Raw genomic sequence first — 25,945 nt, forward strand, 5'->3', positions numbered from 1 at the left:
GATTTCGTCATGTCTTTTTCTATTTTATAGTCCGCCTTCTTGCGTTCCACCCCTATCGCTGCTGCAGATTGTTTTTAGTTGAACTCAAATTAAAGGTTCACCCACCAGTCGCCTGATGTTCAGGTAAATCAGGTAGCTAATGTATAAATTGAAGAAAGGGATTAGACTTTACCCTTGTTTTATAGAAACGCAGAGCTTCCTCTGAATATAGATATCTCACGTCATCTCGCCATTTAGCTACTAAGCCCAACAGGCCCAGTCTCTGAAGACCTTAAATGCCACCTTTCACCTACAAAGTTGTTGTTGAGAGATATTGACTACATCAGGGGCAACGATACCCGTTAAGTCTCTGTATTACAGTGTGAGGAGGCTAGATATTGTTGAAACTGTTTATAATTGTGTAAGTATCATAAGATTATCCTGTTTCATATGGGTTGTCACTATCTTTTCACTTGAATTTGTATTGTGCATATGATTTGGCAATAAGCACCTTTGTATTTCATGCATGTAAAGCCCATTTGAATTGAGCTGAAGTGATATTTCCTTCACAGAGCCATGTGTGAATGCATGAAAAAGGCCTTGACCATGGCCTCAAGTTACCTTGCTCTACTGAGGTGGAAAGAGTACTAAAACATCTAGTAGTATTGTTAAAACAATAAACTTAAAACATTTTTAATAGGAAACATAAGAAATTACAAAATAAAGTGCACAGAGTAAAGCGAGATTAATGCTCTCTTCTTTGTTGACTGATGACTTTCAAGGGAGGGACCTTGTTGTGGCTTCACAAATGGCCAGTGCATGATGGTTCAGGTTCTGACCCCTATGTTGGACTCATAAAATTTGTACTAATCTAATAAGGCTGGCTAATGCAGCATCAGTTCTGTGAAATTTAATTGTGTCGGAGTTCTGTCAGAGAGCCATCCACTGAAAATTATTAATTGGGTTTACATGATCATTTCAAATTGTTCTAGTGATATGGTGATATTGCAACAATAAAAGTTTAATTTGTAACCTTCAACTACTTCCATGTAAGTGGCACTGTGTGTCAATACAGGCTCGTGGATGCAATTTAAAATGTAATGAAGTATGGAACAGAAGTTTAGAGAAGGAAAACACACTGAAGTAAATGTGATGTCAGCAAGCACACAAAATAACCATTCAGTGACAGTCACTCACACCCTTGCCACTTTGCCACATCATGGTCAAACTAACAGGAAATAGTGTGCAGCCACCACTGTTTGTCAAGGCAGTTAAGAAAATATGTCTCAATATTTGTCATTCAAGACTATCATGGTGCTGTCTGCCTGTGCCTGCACACAAGTGTTTTCATATGCACGGCATGAATGTATATGTATGCAGAGCTAGTTTGTTTACTCCTTTCTCTTATCTTAGTATGTCTTATCAGCTCTTGTGCTCCATAGCGGCTCTATGTTATCACATGAACCAGTCACACATTGACTGGTTACTGATATACCTGTGTCTATTGTTTTAAATTACCTGCTGAACCTGGCATCATCCAGCAATGAATCACCCCTGCACTTCATATGCACAGCTCTCTCCACTACGGGATGTTCCTCAGGCCTTGCAATTACTTTGACTGCCAAGCATGTTTACATCTGCCAATGAATTTGCCTGGGTGAGCTGGCAAATGTAAGGCAAGATGATAACATTGGATAAACTCGGTCCCTCACTGGAGAACTGTGTGTACAACATAGTAAGGGTCTGGCTTATTACTGGGAAAACAAACCAAACATTGGTGATGTGCGTTCATTACTGTTATGCAACAACTGAAAACTGAATACAAGCAAGCAGCAGCAGGGGCACTCAAGCACTGCGGAGATAATGTAGATTGCATTTGACACAAGTCATTCATGTGATAAATACCGCTGGGAATGCATTCAGCAATAAAGCCTTGAATTGGTTGCCTCTTAGACTCACATTCTTCATCTCAGTTGTCTCCTATTTTACACATAGCCTTGTGGAAAATGAAATTCATTTTAACAATTTATCCATCCACTGTCAACTGTCCAGTGATGTAAAAGGATGTGCATATCAAATGTTGTCATCCTTCACTCATTTTTAGGCATGGCGCGTGCAAAAATATGTGTGTACCCACTCTGTTCCCCATGTCCCCCCTTCATTCTCTGCCATCCCTCATTCCTCACTAAACCCATCCTGTATTTTTCCATTCTTCTTTGACTGATGATCTGGCGTAGCAAAAAGCCTCTCCAGGCTGTCACCTCTGGCAACAGCGGTAGTCCTGGGAATTGATACAGAGGAGGAGACAGCTTCGAATCACACAGCTTTTGGCTGCAGTGCAAATACCAGATTGCCTACCTGACAGTCTGCTTTGCCACTTTACAAGCAAGGATAGCATAGAGCTGAGAAATATTCATTATGCAATTGCCCTGAGCAAAAACAAAGACACAAGGAGTCAAAATAAAGTATGTTCAAGTATAATTTTTAATCACTTGACATAGTGGTTTAGACTGCTATATTAAGTAATATCAACAACACTGAAAGATGAACAGCTGTGTTGAGTATTTTGTGATAACTTATCACAACGCAGATTATAGTGGCCTCTTTGTGTGCCCGCGTGCTTGTGAGCTCATGTCAGTGTGTATTTCACCGTAGCTGCCAGTTGTTACTATTGCAAAGAGTGTTCCAGTGTCTGTGGTTTGGGTTCGTTCTCTTCCTGGCATGTGCCCCTCTTACCTCGGCACGCTGCTTGTACTCGCATGCGGCGAACATTGTGTAAAATCCTCCCATGCATAGGGCTTTTGTAATGTCCTTGTATTCATGGACAGCTAGGCAAACCACAGGGTCCTCTTTTACTGCCTGCTCAGGGACAAACACTTCAACACAAACAAGCATACGGACACATCCACCTCCCTCTTGTGTGTTGAACCCAAAAGTCAGCAGTTCAGTTCAGAGGAGACAATATTTCATCGTTGTGAGCGCGCTAATGCACTGGCATGGGAGGCAGAGAGGGCAAAAGGTTAGAGGGGAGGTGCCGCAGGGTCACAACACATCAGCTCAACAAACAACTAAAGATGTTGCTCGGCCTTTAACAACAACTGGGGAACAGAGGGTTTCTTAACACTGATCTGGATTCTAGTGCACTGCATCCTTAATCAACCATATTTGATAATACTCCTTCACAATATCTCTTCATTGCAAAAATGATAATTTAATGAGAAAACGTGCAATACTTTGGTTATACTCAGGAAATCCCCCAGGTTAATATTTCTGTGCACATATGTTTTAACAGCACTGTCTCTCAAGTGTTGTAATTTCAAAAAGGATATTTCCCTCATTTTGTAGACATCCTAATCCTGCCCTATGTACGTTTCACAAGCAGTCCTCAAGGCTTACTATTTTAGAGCCTATACCACAAAAAAGCTTGTTCAAAAAGGAAGGTTATTCACTAAGCACTAATCATTTGTCAGCAATGAATCCTAGTCTTAAAGTCTACATAATTTGTTCTTATTCTACAGCAAATCTTCTGGTGACACATATTTTGTTATTATGATTAGTTTGAATTATTGCACTGTATTACCTAATCTTTAGTGCCTCCCTTTACCATCAGCACACTGTCACAAACACAGAGCTTACTCTAACTACATAGCTACTCTGATATATCTGGCAACCCTCTCATTTCCCAGCGTTCATGTACGGCATATCCACCCTTATTGAGACTGAGTTAACTTGGGTGCTTGCAGTCACGGGCCCGTCACCCTCAGAGAAAGCAGTATAGCTGTTGTCTTCTCCTGAGTGTAGTCCTGGGCTTGAGTTCTCCATGGATTTTTGGCATTTCAGGCCCCCCAGCAGCTGCAGCAGAGCAATCCTGAGCTCTCTGCAGCGCAGGGCGTAAAGCAATGGATTCACCGATGAGTTGGCCAGGCAGAGGACGCTGCAGAAAGCAAAGACCCTCTTCTGGGGGTCGGTCAGACGCACAGAGACATCAGCTAGCATGAAGCAGAGTACAGGGAACCAGCACACGATAAGTATGAGCAGTATCAGACCAAAGGTACGTGCTAGACGGATATCCATCCTCATGCGGGCCTGGCCTTTCACTGTTGTTCCCTGTAGTCTGCTCATGGAGGCTACGTGGCGGTGGGCCTTCCACAAGATCAGAGCATAAGCACCCAAGATAAGGGCCAGAACCACCAGAATGAAGCTGGTCCAAAAGATCAGGTAGCTCTTGTTGATGTAGGGGAAGAGGCGAGAGCAGGGCGGGTTGAAGTTTGTGGCACACGTCCAGCCCATCAGAGGCAAGAAGGAGATGATGATGGTAGTACTCCAAAGAGCCAGCAGGCCTAGCAGGGCTCTGCGGCGTGTCAGCAACACCTTGTAGCTGGAGGCCTGGTAGATGCAGAGGTAGCGGTCTAAGGCAGTCAGCAGTAAGCTCCCGACCGAGGCAGTGAAGGCCATGGTGACTCCGCCCAGCTGGAAGAGGTAGGCAGTGCGGCCATCTCTGTGGTGAAACAGGTGGAAGCTCAGGAAGCTGGTAGTGAAGAAGCAGCTGGCGCACACATCAGCCAGGGCAAGGCTGCCAATGAAGAGATAGGAAGGCCGTTGGCGCAGCATGGCCGTGGCAGTGATCACCCCCAGCACAAGAGCATTCTCCAGCAGTGTCAAAGGACCGAACAGGAAACACATGGAGCTGATGACTTTCGTCTCCACCTCGGTCAAGACCATGTAGCATTTCAGGCCTTCACACGAATCTGGAGCAGTTGGTTGGTTGAGGGAAACACAGAGGTACCTGTTACAGCTTTTTTAAATTTTATTTTGACAACTAAACTCAAAATACAACTATAGATTTGAAGGGTCCATATATTATTTGAAACCAGCTTGACTGAACATTTTCATAAAACTTCATAAAAAAAAATTAAATAAATAAAGATACAAGGTAATAATTTACTGAGGCTGCATACCCATTTGTGATGATGTGTTCCCGGTGGTGACTGGGGGTGCTGAAGAGGTGGGAACCTCCAATGCTGCCATTGCTAGGGTTGAGGTAGGAAATAAAGTCAATAGTGTCGGAAATGGCCATTTCTGACAACATCCATATTAAAAGCAGAGGTACTGGTAATTAGTTTAAAAAAAAAAATGATATTACATAACTTAAATTAAAAGGATGTGGCCTTCAGTTTTCGCATGTCTCACCTTTATTGGTATCTCTGTGTTTATCTGAAAGAAGAAATGAGAAATACTGTACATATTTCAGTTTTGCATTTAAGTACAAATATGTTTTCAGCTGAAAAAAATGTCAAAAAATCAAAAATCAGTCAACAATCAGGTTTCTGACTGTATAATGACTGTAACCTTTTGTGGCTTATTTCATTATATTTTTCCTTCATTTTGGTTCAAAGATGCAAAAGACATTGCTAATACTACAAAACAATATCAGTGTAATTGATAAACCAGAGTATTATAACAAAACTAACGTAAAAGCATCATACAAAATAATAAACTCTATTCAGATGGAACAACAGACTTTGATATCACCCACAAGGCTATTACTTCATTGTTTCATACCCGTTTAGTTCCAGCCTTGACCTTGAGGTTTTTATACCAAGTGCAAGAATCAGCAACTCCTTGTGAAGAAAAAGAACAGGCAGAAAATATGATTACTTTTATTCCTTTGTCAATAATCAACTGGAGGCTGGAAAGGAAACATTAGACGTGAGTCGAGACAGAACGTCATTTGGAGAAGGTCAGGACAAAGGCATTAGGACCTTCTGGTACCTGTTGATGCTGTCATTGGATGAATAGGCACAAGTGGCCTCACAGATTGTGGTCTAAAGCAGGTCATAAACCTGTCCCTGCTGGAGGAAAAATGACCTAATTTTGTAAAAATCCCCTCATCACTGATAACCAATAAAAAATCTCCCTCCCGTGTAGAGACACTTAATGAGACCAATGTGATTGCAGCGTGTTCAGCGTGATTCCTGAGACGAGCCACTGTTTAACACAACACTGTCGGTGTGTTGTAGACTGCTGCATGTTGCTGTATGTATGACAATAGCTGTGTGTAATGGTGCTTCTTTGGCACCGGTGATTTGTAGGTTTACTGTCACTTAATGTCAGTGCTATTTGAATGCAATGCCACTCAGGAATGTTAGACATGTAGACTGATAGGTTTAGATATGTATAGTCTTTCCATACTATGTAGCTGTCACTCTGCAGTGCATGTAGGATCCTGTTGTCTTCGCACCGTGTGCCTCATTATGGCCTGTGAAACTGTGAAAGATATCAGTATCTCACCAGGATATGTCATATGCCATATGTCACAAAGAAAAAAAATCTTCCTCAGTTATTGAGCTTGCTGATGTGATTCTTATTATGATTTTTTAGGAGATGAGTGCAGAGAACAGAACTGCAATCACCACAACAAGTCTTACACATTCCCATGGTTTCTTTTACAATGTTCAGTTACCTGCAGAAAAGGGAATAGCAGAAAATGAATGCTGCTGCTAGACTGTACCCTTTAATTGTGAGTCACATGTTGAAGACTGCCCCCTTGTGGACGTACATAGGATTGTAAATTTTAGCATGACAATCATGGGTGAATGATGGTCACAGGTGATTTAAGCAATCTCTTCCAGGATAAACCTATGCAATCAATAGATTAGACTAAGTGTGCGACAAGCTGATGTGAAATGATTAGATGAAAGCAAATGACGCAATGCCAAATAGAGTGGCCAACCATAACTGATGGTCAGGAATCCATGGTGGAATATTTTCTAATACATGGTATAAATATGAGAAATTACTTTTACAGGCTACATCTTAATCCAAATGCAAAATAAGTTTAAAAGAAGAGAGTTAAATGACTATCAAGGAAAGCTGTAGGCTTAAATGTCGGCTTTCTAACGTGCTCATCGTCACCCAGGCAGATACCACGTAACCTCAGTGTGAGTGCTTGCCATCCCCAGTGGCAGGGGATAAGGAGCATTTGTGCCCAAACACATGGGTCATGATGCCCTTTACTCCACTGTGTTCTCTTCATTCTGCCATAATTATTATTTCTGCTTTTCCATTACAGATATGACAGTGCCTTATGAAAGAATAGAGAATATATGGGCAGAAGGGATGAAGTAAATTACTTTCCAGAGAGTCGCTTATTGACTTTAGGCATAATATTTCACAATTCGACTAAGGGCCATATGGGTGCATGCACTCTGGATATTACACCACCTCTGGCGTTTTCTCTCCTCCACTGTGGAGGAGATCCTGACAGACAGGGTGCTGCATTTTGTCACTTAAGATGATCGGTCCTGCCATAGCCCTACAGCAAATTATTAACCAAAAAGTGGCCGTGCATGCAGGTAACTTTGTTTATCATGAATATATACAGGCATCGATTGAAGTCTCATGAGTGGCAACATCCATGCTGAAATACATTGTTGCAATAACCCTTGAGTCATTGCCACACTATGCCACATAGTTTCACAATATCACAAACCCTCTGGCATTAAATAGTGATGAGAAAGTAGTAAAGTAACAGCACTGCTTACACGGTCCAAATATAGTCACAAAAACAAAAGCCTAGCTGAAGATTAAGAAACAGACCCTCGCAACATATTGACGAGCAACATTTTTCTATGAAACAAACATTATTTTACGCACAAATGTTGTGATAACACCAGAAAAATAATAATGATGGTATAAACATTTATACTGCTATAATGTAATGACCTTATAGGAGCTTACCTTCACCTTTTTTTTTTTTCCCCAATTAATGATGCCGTGCTATGGATGACCTGATCCACACAGTCTCTCTCAGCAGCAGAGCAAACACATCATCACCGCACAGCCTAATAGACCACACTGGTGTCAAAGTGAGACAGGAAGGAAGAGAAGGAGGAAAAGAGGCAGAGAAGGGGTGGGAGGGAGAGAGAGAGAGAGAGAGAGAGGGAGAGAGAGAGAGAGAGAGAGAGAGAGAGAGAGAGAGACCACATGTTGTTGTATTGAAGTATTAATATGGCTGCAGAGAGTGATAGCATTGACAATTTAACAAAACAACAACAACAAAAAAGAGCTCATCTCTTTGGGATGTGAGATGTAACAACCACCAGTATTCAGTGCAAATTCAAGTTGGAAAGGTTGAAGTCAGAATTTTCCATAGAAATATTGACATCTGGCTCAACTGATGTGCTCACACACTGTTGTGCCCTTCAAGCCGACAGAGTCGAGAAACACTCTGGGGAGGACAGCACTTCAGAGGCGTTAGGTAAAGTGGGAAAACATGTCAGTGCAAAATAAAAATGTTAGGCTGTATATTTATATATAAGGTGTTACAGTCCCTGAGATTGAACACAAGCCACAGCTTCACTGAGGAAATCTATTTTACATTAGTATGACATCCTGCCAGTAGATTATTACTATTTGTGCAGCAACATCTTGTTCCAATGTTTGCTACCATCTCCATCCTATCTTTTTTTATTTCTTATTTTTAACTTTTACTACTCTTACATTTTTACTGGCACTTACTATACATTTGTTTATGGACGGCGTAAATTGTAGGGTCTGGGCTGTCTGCCTAACTATAATGCTGTACATATGCTGCTATTGTGAGTTGTCTGTCTGTGTTTTAAATGTTGATGTGGAAAGTGCACTTTTGCCCAAGACAAATTTCCCTTTGTGGGACGATAAAAATATATCTTATCTTATCTTTATCTTATCTCATCTTTTAATTCAAGGCAGCATTACACAGATGTGAGGTTTTGCGTGGTTTCACACCAAGAACCGGATATGAGTAAGTAGTGCATGCCAAGGTGTCTCACCTACTCTCTTGTTTCACTTTCTTGCATTCATTCCACCATGATGCTCCTAAAACCAATGCCTCTGCTTCAACTCTTGATATGACAATTTTAAATCGGAAAAAAATTCAAGCCAAACACGGTTTCATCAGACAAATGAACATCATACAAGCTGTTTTGAGGTATGTGAACCTGCCTTATCACATCGTTTTCGTCTGAGATATTTTAGGTCAAAAACGTTTGTTATTTTGTGTTCTTTACGATTGATTAATTACTGATTAATGCCCACCCAAGTAACAGCACAAACCAACAGTGTGTGAGTCAGAGTGTAATGTTGTTTGCAGTACAACAGGGGGCAATGCTAAGTAACCATCGATTTACTGTGGACACTATGAGGAGACCACTCATGTTGTTTTATATGTAAGTCTTTATATGTCAGTTTTTATTGTTTTGCATAAAAATAAGGCCTAATTGGATTTATGTCCAAAAGATTAACAGTTCCCTCAATAATCAGGGCAGTACAATTTAGATTGTGTCCTCCTTGCTAAAAAGCACAATGCTTTCATTTTGACTTAATCAGGTCACAATATCACATACCTGAGGCATTCTGAAATAAATTAAAATTTTATTTTAGCCCCTCAATATAGGAGAAAGTATGCTAAATAACACAATAACTGGGACCAATAAATATATCAAATGACCTGACATACAAATGGGTTAGAGAGACACTTTTGTTAGACATTTTAACTTTAACATGTCCCAGTAAAGTAAGATATGAAAATAGGAAATAAAATCTGTGTCGCTTGGTAATATAATCAATGGCATGTCTGGTGCACTGGCAGTGTCCTCCTCTTTTCTGCCCCATCATTGACCTGACAGATCCAGCAGGCAATAAGGCAGGAAATGTGATTAGGAACAGACAGCACAGCTCCAATAAGGCTTCCTCTCTGTCACAGCCTCACCAGGTGCAGAAGGACAGAGCAAAACAGAGCACAGGAAGGCAAGAAGCCTCAAATGTCCATGAGCTGGACTGCATCAGATTGTCACGCAGTCCCTTTTGAAATCATTGGGGATACAAGCCACAGCTAACTAGTTCACATTGATTCAGGGTAAATCCGTTGATCAAATTTTATATCCTGTGTCCGAAACAGTTAACAAATAAATAAATTTATGATGAGTATATGGAAACCCAAATCAGTCAAAATGTAATTGCTTGGGCTTCATTATTTTACTTTATTAGTTGCTGTTCTGCATGGAACAATATCAAGCACAGAAAAATGAAAATGTAAAAAAAATCAAAAGAGATGTCAACCTCAAAAAAAAAAAAAAAAAAAAGGAAAATTAAAATAGAAAAGAACATTCTGAATTTAAAGGACCATACCACTGGTTTTGAATGTTTGGCCTGTTTACTACAATTCACCCACATTTTATATTCAACAAACCATTTTGCAAATCATCCAAGTGATTTTTAATACCCACATTATAATGTTCTGCTTCTGTGGTCATCTCCATTCATAAACCATGGAGCTATTAATTCACTGTAGCAAATGTTTCAAGTTTAACTCTGCTCATATTCAAGTCATCAAAACACAACATTGCTGCTGCTTTTAGGAAAACTAATATGGACAACTTTATTGTGGTGATGGAGTAGTGCTGTGAAGAAAGTTTTAAGTTTCTGAAAATTCATTTTCATATCGTAGTGGAAACCAATGGCTGGATAAAAGGTAGAAAAAATGATCCCGGAGTTCTAACATGCATCAGGAAAAGATTAGCAGAAACCTTAAGTGTACACATTATGAATATATTGCACTAGTGGTATGGTCCTTTAAGAGTTCTGTTACAGTAATCGTCAGCATTTGGTCCACAAATCGGTTGTGTCACTGTCATATCAAATTCCTTGCAAAACGAGCCATTCTCAGTCCCTGCAAAAACAAATAAATGCAGATCTCCTGTTCACTGTGATGATACATTTTGCTGACCAAAGCAGAAAAGTGACCCATGACATACAGTATTTGAATACTTTTACGGAAATACAGCAGCATGTACATACGAGCTGTGCCTTGTCTGTATACACTTTTTTTTTTTTTTTTTTCAGGAGAATACTGTGTGCAGCGTGTTTCACAGGCCATGTAGACGATAAATATTGCACAGGCTATAAAGTCTCTGCACACCATCACTTGCAACTCTCATGTATTTTATGTAACACAGCACTGTCGTCATGGAAAGCTGGCGTCTGCTGTGAAACTCCATCATAGCCCTCTTAGAAATAAGTTATGTCATGTCACGCTGTTAAATTTTGGTCAGTTATCCATGGAAATAAGAAACACAAACTTCAGGTACATCACCAGCATCTGTTTTTGTGCTAGTATTTAAGTCTTTTAGCCCTATCAAAGATACTGTATATTATGACAAGCAAGAGCCATGGTGGCGCATGCAGTGAAAACCACACTTGTTGCCCCTTTAAGTTTGACTCTTGATCCAGATGTCCTGCTTTCATGGAAATGCTACTGTGTCACATGAACGACTCCTGAAGATTGTCTTTGCTGGGATTATAAAAACTCGTAGCTACTTGTCCAACTTATTTCCCAGTGCAACGGTGAGAAAACAGTTTCTTTGTTTCCCAGTTTTCAGTTTTCAGTCGGTCGTTGTGTGGGTGTGTCCCAGAATACATTACAAACTATTCAGCACTAAAGTGTGAAAGTCCTTGTGATTGTTTACTTTTCACCATGAGCACCCAATAACTAAATGGCCTGTGTGTCTGTCTCTGAGAGAGAGAGAGAGAGAGAGAGAGAGAGAGAGAGAAAGAGAGAGAGAGAGAGAGAGAGAGAGAGAGAGAGAGAGAGAGAGAGAGAGAGAGAGAGAGAGAGAGAGAGAGAGAGAGAGAGATGTCTCAAGTCGCACACTGGTTCAGTAGAAAGGGAATTACCCAGAGAGTTAGCCATTCAATTGTGTCCTAATGTCAAATTTATCACGTTGCACTGGAAAGTAAACCTCTGTATAAAAGCCCCATGATACATCATAAAAACTTAAATATGAAACATCTGTCTCATTTGGATTGTCACATTACAGCGGGAGGCATAGGATGCATTTAATCTAGTTGGGGGCCTTTATTGGTTGAAATTTTAAAGAAAAGATCAAGAGGTTTCTTTGCTGCGTAGGATATCACATAAGACTTTGTGCCAAGCAGGGAAACTTTACTTGTAGTCTACTGCATCAAAACTTGCCTCGCATAGTGTGTGCGTGTGTGTGTGGGTGGATCTGTCAGTGTGTCCAGGCATTGGTGCATGTCACCATATCTGTGAGAATATGAGCAGGAATGCAAATACAAGTCTGTATCTGGACGTGGCTCTTGCTTTCTATGGCTTTTCCATTACAGTTTGACCTGAATGAGCCGCCTGTTTCCGTGTTTACGCCGGCCCACCTTTACAACAGATCAAATTACGCAGTTTGACCACCTCTTTAGTCCTGCGTAACCTACAACAGCCTCTCAACGACCTACTTTCCATACATAGCTGATTCTTGAGTGGCAGGGCCCTCCCTTTGCATAAACGCCTTCCCCACCCCCATGCCTTCTAAGGCCTTGCTCAGGGGGGGAGTGTACGCCGATAGCCAGTCGCCCTGAGTGCTGGCTGACACAGTAAATGTTGCACAACTGTTGAATTGCTTTCAAGGAGGTGATAACGGTTATGTTGACTGTGGACTTCAATTCATTCGAGTATCAGGGCAGTTTTGTTCCCCCCTTATCCCTCAGACCTATAAGGAAGACAGAATTTATAATTATATAAATAGTTAAAGTAGTTTGTGATAGTTTTTATGTGAGGATGTTTAAATGTTCATTCTTTCCCATGTAGAGCCTTTTAAAGTTCTGTTTTTTTTTTTTTTTTATTATTCTGATAAGAAAGATTAAAAGGACAGCCATTAAGCATACAGGAAAACAGGCTATCTGACCTTTATCTCCCAGGACTGATACTTTTATCTATTGACTTCAACTATACAGGAACTGTCTGCAAATCTTCTGACCCAGTTGTGTTGTGAACAAAGTAATTTCTTTCTCTCAAAATTAACTGAGTATTGGACTGTTTTATGAGGAACTATTTTACTAAAATTGGACCAATTTGCAAGTATCTTACTCAGGTGTGAATAAAAAACTAATGATAACTGAAGTGGCAGTAATTCTTCTTCTTTATTGACACAATGATAGCTATATCTTAAGGCCGTGTGCACGCAGTTGCTATGCAGATGGTGTGTGCCTCTCATGCTTCTGCATCCTGTCAGTCTAGTATGCTAAGTAATTCCCCACCGATATATTATTATCATATTGTTACCTACACTGACAAGCATTTTCAAAAACCTTATTTGTGGCATTGTAAATAAACAGTCATGTTTTTACAAAACTTACTTGTTTTATTTTCTCAAACAAATTGTGCAAAACAATTAGGTGCAAAATAATTGAAATGCGCACATTAAGTACAAATGGTGCAAAAGAATTGAAATGCGCAAATCAATACAAACAGAAGGCGCAAAGTAGTGAGGTGAAAACTACTGGAATGTGCAAGTCAATACAAACAAATGGTGCAAAGTAGTGAGGTGAAAACTATTGGAATGTGGTACTACAGCAGGCAGTGAAGCTGGAGGGGCGAAATGCTGGAAATGATGTTGTTCGGCGGACCAATCATAGCTCTAGTGGTGTGCATAGGGTCTGCGTAGTTCCAACAATTTTTGTGAGGTGCGCGACAAGTCTCTTCGGCGGTTGCAGAGGGCCTGCAAGGGACACATTTGCTACACAAACCCTCCGTAAGCTATGCGTACGCAGAACCATAAAATCAGTCTTCAGTACCATTTTGCCTCTTTGAAATGGGGCAAATGGAACATAATAACTTGCTGATAAGGGTTGTAAGCCAAATGTGTCACATGAGCAAAATGTTTTAGAGTGACCTCATGTTTTACTCTCCATGGAGCTTTAAAGTTAGTATACAGGACCTTCCTCTGCTCCCTGAAATACAGAGGCCCCAGCAGACAGGTCGCCAAGAGCCTCATAGCACAGAGGAATCCAACTCCTCAGGACAAATCAGACAGAGCCATACCAGACAAGGTGTAAAACACTGACAATAACATTTTAGCGTGGAAAATTTACTGCTCCATGTTTTACTTATGGCTTTAAACATGTAAAACATATTGTGCCCACACTGCCACTTTTGACCAGTGCAACATCGAGACACACTCATATCTTTTATTGAGCAAGTGGAGTGGTGTGGAATCTGGACCCACATTTTGCCAATGTCAACATGTCCTGAGTAAACAAGCTCTGTTTGCAAATCTAAAATGCTGTTTCCCTACCACAGTAACCCAGATGGAGATGGCACATTTTTCATAGGGAAAGAATTAAAATGATCTCTGTCTTCACAATAAAAACTGATCATTGCGGGTCCCAGTTTCATCACACTGTTAGATTTTGCATTTATCACAGCACCAGGGAAATGTGTTAGACATCAAACTTTTGGACAAGAGATTTTGATTCGCCAACTGGCCATGGTTTCCTTGCATGTAGTGTTTTCATTTTTCCCAGCACCCAAAACAGGACAAGTTGATGATTTTCACACAGAGCAGCTGTCTAAACTTCAGAGTCTCTTCACGGCTGACTGCCTGCTGAGTAGAGTGAATTATCTGGTAGGATCCAAGCTAATGACCAAAAGGGCTGAGAAACTCACTTGAGTACTTCAAGGAGGGGGCGGGGGTAGAGAAGAAAACAGCAGCAAAAAAAAAAACAAAAACAAAAACAAGCAAACAAACAAAAAACGGAATAAATACATAAAACATGCTGAATATAATGATCAATACCCATTCAACAGGTCATCACAAATGAAAGATGCCATCATATAATGTGGATCACCATAGTTGTCCAGTTTATTTATTTATTTTTCCCTAGAAGACATATTGGGGGATGGGCTGAGGGGAGCTTAGCAGGCGCTGCATGCAGACCTAATCAGTCAATGCAGCACCTTCCCACACGGGCTGCACGGAGATGTGGATGTGTTTATTTGTGCTCTAGGACATTACCACTCCTCCCTCTCTTCATTCATTCTCTACCTTGCTCAACCACCGCTGTTCTCTCTCTCACTAGTGTGTTCAACCCGCTGGCATTCTCTTTTTCTCTTGTTTTTTTTTTTTTTTGGAGTCAGAACAACGACAAAAAGCCTTCGACATCGAGGAGTAATGTTCTCCCCCCGTCCTAGTAACATCTTCATACTCACTCATGCCACACTGATACATGGTAAACAAGGTTCCTCTTCCTTTGAACATCTTTGATCTGGTCTCTGGTTTACAGAGGTAGCCACTGCAGAGTGACACAGGGATACATTTCAGCAAAGATGACCTGGGTCAACTTTTTTTTTTTTTTTTTTTTTATACAGATCCCCATGCAGTATGCACTCCTGCACACTAAACCCACTAGCCCCACTGAAATGAATGGGAGGACTGGTGTTTTTCCCCACATTTGGTATGAATGCAGCTTAAGGACCGATGTGTTTCTGTGGAAGGTTAGAGCTCTGTAAAGCCTGTTACAAATCAAGCTTATGTAAAAACAGAAACTGTGGGAACTTCAAAGCAAACCGGAAATTTCCGCTACGATTAAAATATATATCAAGTCTCATCTCACTTGGTAGGTTTGAACGCGTTTGAATGAGTGGTGAGATTACATAACCTTAATGTATGTCTTTACGTAAGCCCAAAGCCACATGGTATTGTCTATAAAGACACATATGCGCGTTGTAGCACACAGCTTGTAAACTGAATGTTATAGTGATGTAATTGGGATTGTTTTTGTTGTTACTCCCCCATTTCTCTCAGGAAATACCCCCAACAAAGGAAACAGAGGAGGGTCAGGGGCTGACGTCACCAGACTGGCAACAGACGTGAATGCGTCTGGTGATCGCTTCGATGATTGGCTGCCTGCTTTGGAGCCGGTTCGTGATTGGTGGGATCTCGGTGAAGGCGAGCTACATATCCCTGCTGTAGATTCCATTTTGTTGCAATTCAGACAGAGTCGGGAGGAGAGGTGACGTCGTATTACCGATTATTACACCACACGAAGTTTAAGGTTCACCGATTTGTAGGAAATAGAGCTTGCTGTGCTTTCTACAATATTCGACGAGACATTTCAGAGGCCAACCAAATACATTCTGACGAAGGGCTTTCAACAACCAAGCCTGGAGAAGTCGGTAAGAAAATCGCTTTGAGTCTCGTCGCCATATTGAGTCGCTGTTCTTTGTTTTGGTTTGGTGCCAGAGAGCTGTGACCCAGATACAAAAACAGTCAGTACTTCGACGAATATGTTCGGCTGTCGACTGAAAGCCATCTCGATCGAAATTATTAGGATTGGACTGTTTTTAAATAACCAGTACATGACGTAAAGCCAGATTAGCAAGCTAGCTAGCTAATGTTAGCTTGTTTTTCAACACGACAAAGCCACTACTGCGTAGCTAGCGCCAAGCACACAAAGTGGGATGAACCCCAGTGGCTCTACGTAATATGTTATGGATATTACTGTTTATGGTGACAATAGGATAAGTTAACGAATAAGTGGGGGCATGTTTCTTTTAGAATTTGTTGTTTTGGCATTGTACATTTTCTAATGACGCACTTCTGAATTGTGCAGAACATGCCCTTCCTGTTAAATTGATTGATATGTTAATGCCGATGGGTGAAACTAATCTTATGCTGTTTAATTCCGTTGATGCAGTACTAATGTCTATTTTCTGCTGAAATCCAATAGATCATCGGCTTCTTGGAGCATCGTGCGCCGAGGTGAATTGATGTTCAGCTCGGCTTCACGAGAAAACAACGCTCATTGGCACATGAAAACCTCAGACCTTGCTGGACACAGAAGTGCAGCGAGAAGTAGACAGAAAACTACTTCGAGGACCTGGAGTCCGTCTGGAGAGGGAAGACTGAAGAGAGGTCTCTGCTTAGTCAACTTTCTGACAACAAAGAGGTGAGCTCAAGCTGTTTTGCTCTCGGACTGGTGGGGGAGGGGCGGGACAGACAAGCACAGACAGCCGAGTGTTTTTGCACGTAGCCACCAAGCCCTTGGCGATGTTTTTTTGTGCACTTAGTATGAATATTATTTATTTTTTAGCTGTTTGCTATCCAGATTTCAATGGTTAAACATAAATTGAACATGTTACAGGATTGCATGTTTTTGAAAATTAAAGTAATTTATTTTTATGTAGGTGACACGTAGTGTATAGGCAGTATGGGAGGTGGAGAGAGGTACAACATTCCAGTTTCCCACCCTGATCGCCCCTTGCCCAAGAAGAACCATCAGCTGGGCCGGGCCAAGCAGAGAGGCCGTGATCAGAATGGAGTGACAACAGCAGCAGCATCTGCAGGAGTGGCGGGCGGCCTTCACCACCACGGCCACCGCAGGAGCGACAAGGGTGCAGCATACCCCAGGTCTCCAGAGGCGCGGCAGGCCGCGTCTGCAGAGAAGAAAAATGCTTCTGTCCGTTTTGCCACCAACTACGATCAGAACTGGGAGGGTGCAGTGTCTCACCTCAACACGCTCCTTGCCACCCAGGGAAGCCCGAGCTACGCAGGGCCCAAGTTCAGCGAGCCACCCTCACCCAGCGTTCTACCTAAGCCCCCTAGCCATTGGGTGTCCTTCCCAATGGGTGCTTGTGACAACAGGGAGATGATGGCCTTCCAGCTTAAGAGCCTCCTTAAGGTGCAAGCCTGAGATGGACTCCCACAGTTGACCTTTTGAAAGAAAAGCCAATGCATGAACTAAGGTTCCTTTGAAGGTACCTGCCCACCAGAAACACTTCAGTGCTGTAATACTTTTAGCTTATTTTAGATTGAGCTCTTTGAAGGGTAGGATTCATTTGTAGTGATGGTTTTTGCTGCATATGTTTGATTACCCACCTTTTAACCAATATTTCAATATTACAGCCTTGCAGCCTTACTGGTGGATGGTACCCTCACTGGAACCAGTTTCTGTAACTAACAACAAACTGGATATCCTTTGTACTTCTGTGCTCTGTTATTTTGTTTTGTTCCTTTTTTATGTTGGCTGTTAAAGCAGATTTAGTGGTCTTTTCTTCCCAAAGAGAGGTGCGGTTAGATATTCATTGCAAATCAGTAGACGTCAATCACTCTTACAGTCCATTTCTTTGGACAGATGTGCTTTCTCATTGACATTAGTTTTTACAATCCTTTGGAGTCACCTCTGAAGCTTAAGGTGCTAAAGTATATTCACATTTGTAGCATTTCTTGTTTGACTAGGGCCCGGTTATTTTTACTTTGTTTTTTAGTCTCCTCTTGTTTTTTGGGATGTAAAAGCCACTTGACTGCAGTTCTGCAGGGAAACCGACTATCTTACTGGAGGGGATCAGCTGTAGTGATTACAGGTCATAAGCATAACCTCAAACTGAAGGGTAATATGAGACCATGGCACATGGACCTTGGACTCTCAACTCCTGTACTTTTTTTTTTTATTGCGCTGTGCGCACTGCACTATAGGAGTTGAGTTTGCCTAAGGCCCACAGCTCTCTATCATAGCATTATTTTGTAAGTCCTTTTGTGTTGTAGTTGAAAATGTATGAACTGTCGTCTAACCAAAGCAATGTTTTAGCTGTATGATTTTCGTCATCCTCTTTGCCTGACAGACGTGGTTACTAGTGCCACATCAACCTCATTGGCCTGAATGGCAAATGATAGGAGTCCCAGCGGCCACCTAGCTGTTAAAAAAAACTTCAATCAGTACTGTTAATGCTCTCCAGTCTCTGCTTCTCTAACAAGGTGCTGCAGTCCAACACTGCGGAAGAGGGCCTGACTCCGACGTGGGACTGTAACAGTTTCACTTGTCCTCCACTTAAACGTCATGGTCCTGTTGGCTGCATGCATTTTGAACAAACAGAGCAGAACTGAGGGAAGCACAAGATGTGGCTTGTGGGACTCAACATGAGGTGCAAGACCAGCATGGATGTTTACATTTGTAGATAGGTCTCAAAGGTTGGCCATCCCAAAATCTCCAGATGCTCACTGCCTCTTGCACCCCTTTGCCCTCTTGCACTGCAATCAGACTTAATTTTCATAAGTTACAGGCCAAGATGCTATTTTAGTAGTGGGTGCGTAATTGACTATCTCCCTCTGGGTTCTCAATATTTGTGAGTCAATCCTCTTGAGGCTTTTTCCCCCTTTCCCTATGCAGAATTGGAGCTGTAATGGCCAGCTTAAAGAACAACAAAACAAAACAAAGTATGAGAGCTTGAAAATGTTAAAGAGCCATGTATATAATGAAATGTATAAAATACTTGTAGCATATGTACATTCGCAGGCCAATTTTGAAAAACCTGCTTGACAAAAGTATTTTTAGTAATAACACTGAATGTATAAGACATGCTGAGGACGTGTCTTGACTTCAAATACTGATGAATATTTTTGTTAAAAAAAATGAAATATCTGCCTATAGCATTTGTCAGTACCCCTGCACTGTGTTATCTTGCCAGTGATCTTGCACATGTTTTTATTGTTTTGTATTATGCACAGTGTAGGGTGAAAGATGCTAAGTGCAAATTAAGAAACTAAAAAAAAAAAAAAACTAATTGGAAACCCAGGAGACTTCTATATGTATTTGTTCTTTTTTTTTAACTTGTGAATGTTCTTACAGGGTGTAAGCTTGATGCTTTTTAACATAAGTTGAACAAAAACCCAATTGTGCCTCTGTCAGATCTCACATCAAGAAGTTCTCAAACCTACTTGTTACTTTTCTCTTTAGGTAACTAGGCCACTAATTGACCAAATGTAACCATTTCACAATTGTCAGCTGTTCTTCCGCCAGCTGACAATTGAATTTGGCTCAATGTTTTTTTTTTCTTTCTTTTTCTTTTTCTGATGTACTACCTTGTATCACCTGTTAAATTTTATTTTTGCCCTGAATGATTCATGCATATACAAGTCTCCTTATTCTAAATTTTAATGTTAACAAATTGGCTGTTAATTTGTCCCCTTTGTTCAATGTCAACAAATGCAAAGAAAAAAATGCCCTGTGTGTACAATTGGTATTGATTTGGTGTTTAAAAAAAAAAAAAGCTGAAATGTAAAACTGCACTGTTACAATTGGCATAGACAAAATTACAAAAAGAAAAAATAAATTCCCTTCCCTTTCCCCCCTAGTTGTGTGTCTGCCTCCATCTCTTCTCTCCAAGTGTTCTCCACTGAATACAGAAACATTTACTTGAGTTTGTACACAAATTAACAGAAAAGTAAAATCCTGCACCTTGCACAGTCCGTTCATGGCTAAAGGAACTTGCCTTGAACTTGAACTGCACAGAGATGAAAATATTGATATACATGTATATTTTACATAGAGTTAAATCAAACTGCAACCAAAGCCATGCTAGGAAAAACAAGTATTCCATTTATTGACAAGAAGCATATGCAATAAAACCATTAAAACAGGGAAAGGTGGACACTAAGACAACTGTCAGTTAACACTCCTGAACAAAGTATGTACACAACAGAAACCAATGCAGCACATCGTTTATATATTGTGTCTACATCTAACAATACTGAGAGAATTTGTCAGCAACAAATTACATTCCATGGGATCATCCATCCCCAAGCTAGTTATACTGCAGTTACAAAAGAAGACCTCAGCGGAAACATGGCATCCCAAGGCCAGGGGACTCAGTAAATTTTAACTTTGGGATCTGAGGCATACTGAAGTTATACCTAGTTCTTCATAGTCACTCAATGGACAAGCAACAGATTTAAATTTAAAAAGTAAGAACAGTAACATACAGCTTCACCAGAGAAATATTTAATAAAAATAGAATTATCAATGCAGAATACTAACCTAACTCAAAGTACAAAAATATAACTGACAAAGTTATAAACCATCTCAGAACCAGAAACACAATATTTACTTGCAAGAATCCACAATACTCAAGTCCAAAACCATAAACTTGGAAAACAAAACTTAAGAGATAACAGGTGTTCTTCCATTAACTCACTTTAGAACATACACATTTTCCACTACGCTAAAATTATAATGGCCTCTGATTGCTGCTGCTCTTATGTGTTAAAGCAGATTCTCCCATAATGTGATAACATCAACTAGCAATTAACAGATGCAAACATGGAGGTCAACACTCTCTAGTTGCCACAGTCAAATGTTGAACACAACCTCAGAAACAGAAAGAGAGGGGTTTGGAAGAGTTAGTGGCCTCCAGACTTGCGGCCTGCCCAGGACCTGGAGCGCGAGCGTGACCGGGACACTGATCGAGAGTAGGAGCGTGATGGAGAGCGCCCTAAAGATTGTTTCTGGGACCTGGAGGATGGGTGGAAATCTTCAACTGGGCTGGGCGACCTGGACTTGCTCTTTCTGGCTTTGGGCCTGGATCTAGATGGAGACGGGGAGTGGGATACTGAGCGGCTGTGGGAGCCTGGGTCATTTTGCGTGTTGTGGTGGTCACGCGGAGGACCTCTGTACCTGATGGGACAAAACCACAATACACATTAATGACAGCAAACCTCTTTATTAAAGGTGATTTCAAAAAGCAACTGACCTCCTGGCCACAGTGGGTCTCACATGCAGCATTTTCATCAGGAGCTGGGACAGGTTGTGCCAGATGTCTGGTAATTCATTTCACCAGGTACACCACAGGTTTAGGCCATGTGTTGTGTCGCCACACCCCTTACTGTGATTTCAAACTGGAATGGCAAGTAAAGCCAATTCCACACTAATCCAGAAAAATCTGAACACATACTGTCTTCATTTTGCCCATCCATTCACACTAAAATGGTATTTTTGTAACAAAAATTGAACTTTTCAAAACGCTCTCTCAAGTTAATATGTTTGAAACCAGCAATTTCACATGGTAGTGTAGACGGTGAAAACTGCATAAAATGGAGGGTTTCTTTTCAAATGGCTGTCATATGATGCTGGCTGGGAAGTGGTGTTCTGTGTATGCCTATCAAGTGTTATCAGTGTTTGGGTTTTGATGGCCAAACAATGTGACATGAAAAATTTTTTTTGGGGGGGGATTTCTTTGGATTAGTATAGATGTGGCCCTAGTCGCAAGGCCTGTTTGAAATTACGTCTTGCACAGGTGAGCCTCACCTTAATTTGAGATTGTGATTGATGGAGATAATGTGGAAATTGTGTCATGAGGTTACTGAGGGGTGCTTTAAAACTAGTAAATACTCTAACCTCTGTACAGTGCTGATTTGACCGTTGCATATTGCTTACCTGTCATTCTCATGACTTCTGCTCCGTCGGTGTCGGCCATAGGATCGAGAACTTTAAAGAAGAGATAAGAAAGGAATAAGGTCACTTATAAATATGTTCATTCTCACTGAGCACCATGAATGTTAAGTTATTTTAATCTGGTTCATTTGTGCATGAGAGAACAATACAGTTGCAGTTTGTTAAGAGAGAGAATGGAAATCCAGCTCAAATACAGCAAATTACCTAAAAACACAAAGTCTTAGGGGTACAAGACGAAAGTTGGCATCTGACTGCCAGCATACATGGAACTTAAGGCAAACTGCAGACCTAACCAGTGCTTAAATTCAGCTTTTTTGTCATATGTTTTTATAAATTACCTAAATTCTGGCCAATGAATGAGCTGCTTGTGAGTCCATGTGTCTTTTGTTCACAACACAGGTTCAGTTGTAATTGGGCAGTAACACAAAATGATCCTTTCCACTATGGTTTGGGAAGACAGGGTAGCAGAAAGGTGTGATGGCACTCTCAGAGGGAAGTGTGCAAACTGATGAACTCACTCTTTGGGGCTCTCAGACCTCCGAGGACGACGCTCGTAAGACGGGCTGCGAGACCTCCGGCGATCGTAGCTGCGGCTCCTTGAGCGTCTGCGGCGGCTGTCCCGATCACCATCATCATACCGGGAGAAACTGCGAGGGGAGTGGCGCTCCTTGGATTTCATCTGGCTGGGTGCTGGATTAACATGTTGAAGATGCGACATCAGGGAACACTTTACTCAATATTCCATAAAGTTTTACATTCTAGCATGTTTTTTTTTTAATATATATATAACTGCAGTTCTCTAAGTGCTGCTCAGATGTGGATGAAAACTGGTCATACTCTTGCGGTCTCCCTGGGCGAATTGGATCTCGATCTGGCGCCCACAAACCCACTTGCGGTCCAAGTTGTGTAGAGCATCCTCTGCATCCCGGACGTCCTCAAACGTGCTATACTGTTAAGGCTTTTCATTTTTCAATTTTGGGGAGTGGGACAGAAGGCTATACACATGCACAACAGTTACAAAGACAAGGCTACAACACAAGATGACGACTCCACTCCAGATATGGCCAGTGTGGTTAAAAATCATTCATTTCCAGTGACTGATCAAAAGTGAAATTAATGAAAGTTAATTTTCCTTAGTCATTATGACTACTGCAACAAAAAACAAAATATAAAACTGAATCAAATAGGTCCACTTATGATTTGGGAGTGTGCGAAGACACAAGACAAATATTGATGTGGTGATCCATCAGATAGGTTTGGTAGGATACAAAAAGTCTGGGTTGTTACCTTTAACATGCTTGACCTTTGACCTTCAGCTTGCTCTTTATTCGCTTGGCAGAAGAACTTGAGGTTTCCTGCTTGTCTTTGCCCAATAAAATCTTTGCTTTTCCTCCCTTTGGTAGACAAATGGAAGCCTGGGTGCTCTCATTTCTCCTCTTTGTATCTTCATGCTTTTGCTTTCTCTTTATTTTCCAAATTCCACTATTGCTTGTCGCCTGGATGTCTTTGGCTTGAATCTACTCTACAACCGCCTTTCAACTTTCTTTGGTGTGGGGTCTCCAGAACTGTATCTTTACCATTTCTGAGGCAACAACAGAAGAAATATTAGTTAGGAATATGTTTAAAATACATTATACTCAAAAATCAAGTAAAAAAAAAAAAAAATCCCATGTAGTGGGATAACCATTAACAATTAAAAACACAACGACTCTTCATCAAATAAATGTGAAGTGTTACTCGACCCACTGCAAACAAAAGGTTAGAATTAACAGTTTGCCATAGTGAAAACACAGTTTCCAGGATCTTAAAATAAGAGGACAAAGGATATTGAATGTAAGCAAATCCTCTTGGCCGCCGTGTATAGAAGTCAAGTGGAATGTAGACATCTACAATAGGTCCATAACGACCAAACTCACGTCGTAAATCCTCTGGCCTGAAGTGTCATGAAATAAGGACATTTATTCTGCTGGCTCGCAGAACCATTTAGCTGGAGCCCAGTGTGCAGCAACACACAAGAGCTACTGCCAGCAACCCATACGACCATACTTGTTAAACACACAGACTTGACAGCTTCAAAGTGAAGTATCTCTGTTTTACGAGCTTACTGGATTAGATGAAACCGTACGGTAAAAGCACACCCCAACCCCTATCAATCTATCACAACTATAACAGGCAAAAATCACAAGGATTACTCAAAATGACAACAGTAAGTACTTCATGTGTAGATTTATTTAACACTTCAAAATATGTTGTCAAATAAACCTCGAGGGCCACTATGAGAATTAAGCCAGGGGGAACCCTCCTGCTTGTTGAAAACCTGTGGGCATGTGAAGCCTTTTGCGACTGTAAACAGTGATAATGGGCTTTCAATAGACTTCAACTTGATATAAAAGCAACATATAATCATAACAGATCATATGCAAGCACGTCAGATACAAGTGTATGAATGGGAGATGCTTTTTTTCTTTGAGTAACCCCTGTGATTTGTTGGCTAGAGCTAACTAAACAAACAAACAAACAAATAAATACAGATGGAGCACACTTTCTCCCCAAAGGGCCCAGTAAGAAGTGAACCATTTTTCCATAATAATGATTAAATGGTTGAAATAATCATTACAAAAAGTAAAATCAAGCACAATACCCCCTCCAAATGCTAAGTTTATTTCTTAGACCCCGTAGCAGAGGGTAAGCTGCAGGCCCTGAGCTGATTTTTTTGTGAGGTGGGCTTCCAGGAGAGGAGCGCCTCCATTTTTGGGCTGAGGACCGTGGCGATAAAAATAGATGGGTGACGTTTACCTTTAAACCTTTGCTCATGCGGAAACCCTCATAACATGATTAGGTTAGTTTTCATACTTTTCCTACTACTTAACACCATCTTTCATAACCACAGTCCAAACCCACACAGCTAATTTAGCACTTTTTTTTTTTTTTTTTTTTTTTTTTAAAATCACATTTAGCGTTTCTCTCACTTGGCCTGCCCTTAGTTAGCATGGCTGTCGCTGCAACAACACGACGCATTTTCTGAGTTGCTTCATTCAACACTACTGCTTAGCTGTAACACTGCTAGTGGTGTTACTTAATGTTTTTTTCTGGTTAAAAATAGTGATAAACAGCGAGCTAACCACACAGGAATCTTTACTAGGGCTCGTTGTTAGCGTAGCCATCTTGATAACCACGGCTAACGTTACGTTGCTAACTTAGCATTAGCTGGAAATGCTGCATACACGTCAGCCGGTCAGAAACGACAACATACCTGGATTCATCTGAGATGTTTCTCACGAAGAGAGAAGTATTTGGAGGCCTGAGATACCTCGCCATTTTCTACAGTTTATGGAAGTAAACTGGCTAACTTGTTTTTAAATAGTAGCTGTTCGTCAAACTGCCACACGTCTGCGTTCACAAAGCTGCCGTTCTTCTTCTTCTTCTTCTTCGTCTGGTAAATCCACATGAGGTTACATGCAACGGAGCCATACTGCTGCCCTCCACCGGTCAAATGTGGAACAGGCGCTTCTACAAATGTATCTTGACAATTGCTTTCAAGCACCCCATGGTAGACACTTCGCAACACAGTTAATTTCATGCCCAAAATACAGCAAAGTTATCAAAAAGGTGCGCACGTCTCAAAATTAAATAGTTAAAATTAAAAACACAAGCACTAAGTTTCTGCCTACAAGAACAGTTTGTCAGTCACAGTGACTGAAATGGAAAAAAAAGTGCCGCCAAGATGCATCTATGGTTGTATGGTTGGTATTATAACAAATGTATATAATTTCCGTAACAAATCAGAACAACACCTCTTTAAGGAATGTGCTTATTGTAACCTTTTTGCCTTTTTGTCACAGTAATCAAAATTTGAATTTGGAATTTGGCAATCATAAACTGTAATTTGACTGCCGAGCAATAACTGACA

At 41.0% G+C, this 25,945-nt stretch overlaps 3 protein-coding genes across 3 annotated transcripts; 1 reads left to right on the forward strand and 2 right to left on the reverse strand.

Moving 5' to 3' along the window:
- Positions 1-2,583: 2,583 nt before the first annotated feature.
- cnr2 (cannabinoid receptor 2) lies at positions 2,584-5,577 on the reverse strand. Its single transcript, XM_030072493.1, has 4 exons — positions 5,542-5,577; positions 5,170-5,193; positions 4,938-5,009; positions 2,584-4,727 (listed from the first exon to the last, which is right to left on the reverse strand). Exons 3-4 carry the CDS (start codon positions 5,005-5,007, stop codon positions 3,655-3,657), a joined length of 1,143 nt encoding a protein of 380 aa, XP_029928353.1. The 5' UTR covers positions 5,008-5,009; positions 5,170-5,193; positions 5,542-5,577; the 3' UTR covers positions 2,584-3,654.
- A 10,205-nt stretch (positions 5,578-15,782) lies between these two features.
- Positions 15,783-19,935, forward strand: pnrc2 (proline-rich nuclear receptor coactivator 2). Its single transcript, XM_030073252.1, has 3 exons — positions 15,783-15,985; positions 16,540-16,758; positions 16,997-19,935. Exon 3 carries the CDS (start codon positions 17,020-17,022, stop codon positions 17,500-17,502), a length of 483 nt encoding a protein of 160 aa, XP_029929112.1. The 5' UTR covers positions 15,783-15,985; positions 16,540-16,758; positions 16,997-17,019; the 3' UTR covers positions 17,503-19,935.
- Positions 19,936-20,157: 222 nt separating this feature from the next.
- On the reverse strand, positions 20,158-25,475 carry srsf10a (serine and arginine rich splicing factor 10a). Its single transcript, XM_030073251.1, has 6 exons — positions 25,289-25,475; positions 23,864-23,968; positions 22,873-22,976; positions 22,554-22,725; positions 22,018-22,068; positions 20,158-21,258 (listed from the first exon to the last, which is right to left on the reverse strand). Exons 1-6 carry the CDS (start codon positions 25,351-25,353, stop codon positions 20,985-20,987), a joined length of 771 nt encoding a protein of 256 aa, XP_029929111.1. The 5' UTR covers positions 25,354-25,475; the 3' UTR covers positions 20,158-20,984.
- Between the last annotated feature and the right edge of the window lie 470 nt (positions 25,476-25,945).

Source organism: Myripristis murdjan, chromosome 16 (genome assembly GCF_902150065.1).
Source record: "Myripristis murdjan chromosome 16, fMyrMur1.1, whole genome shotgun sequence".
Classification (NCBI taxonomy): Eukaryota; Metazoa; Chordata; class Actinopteri; order Holocentriformes; family Holocentridae; genus Myripristis; species Myripristis murdjan.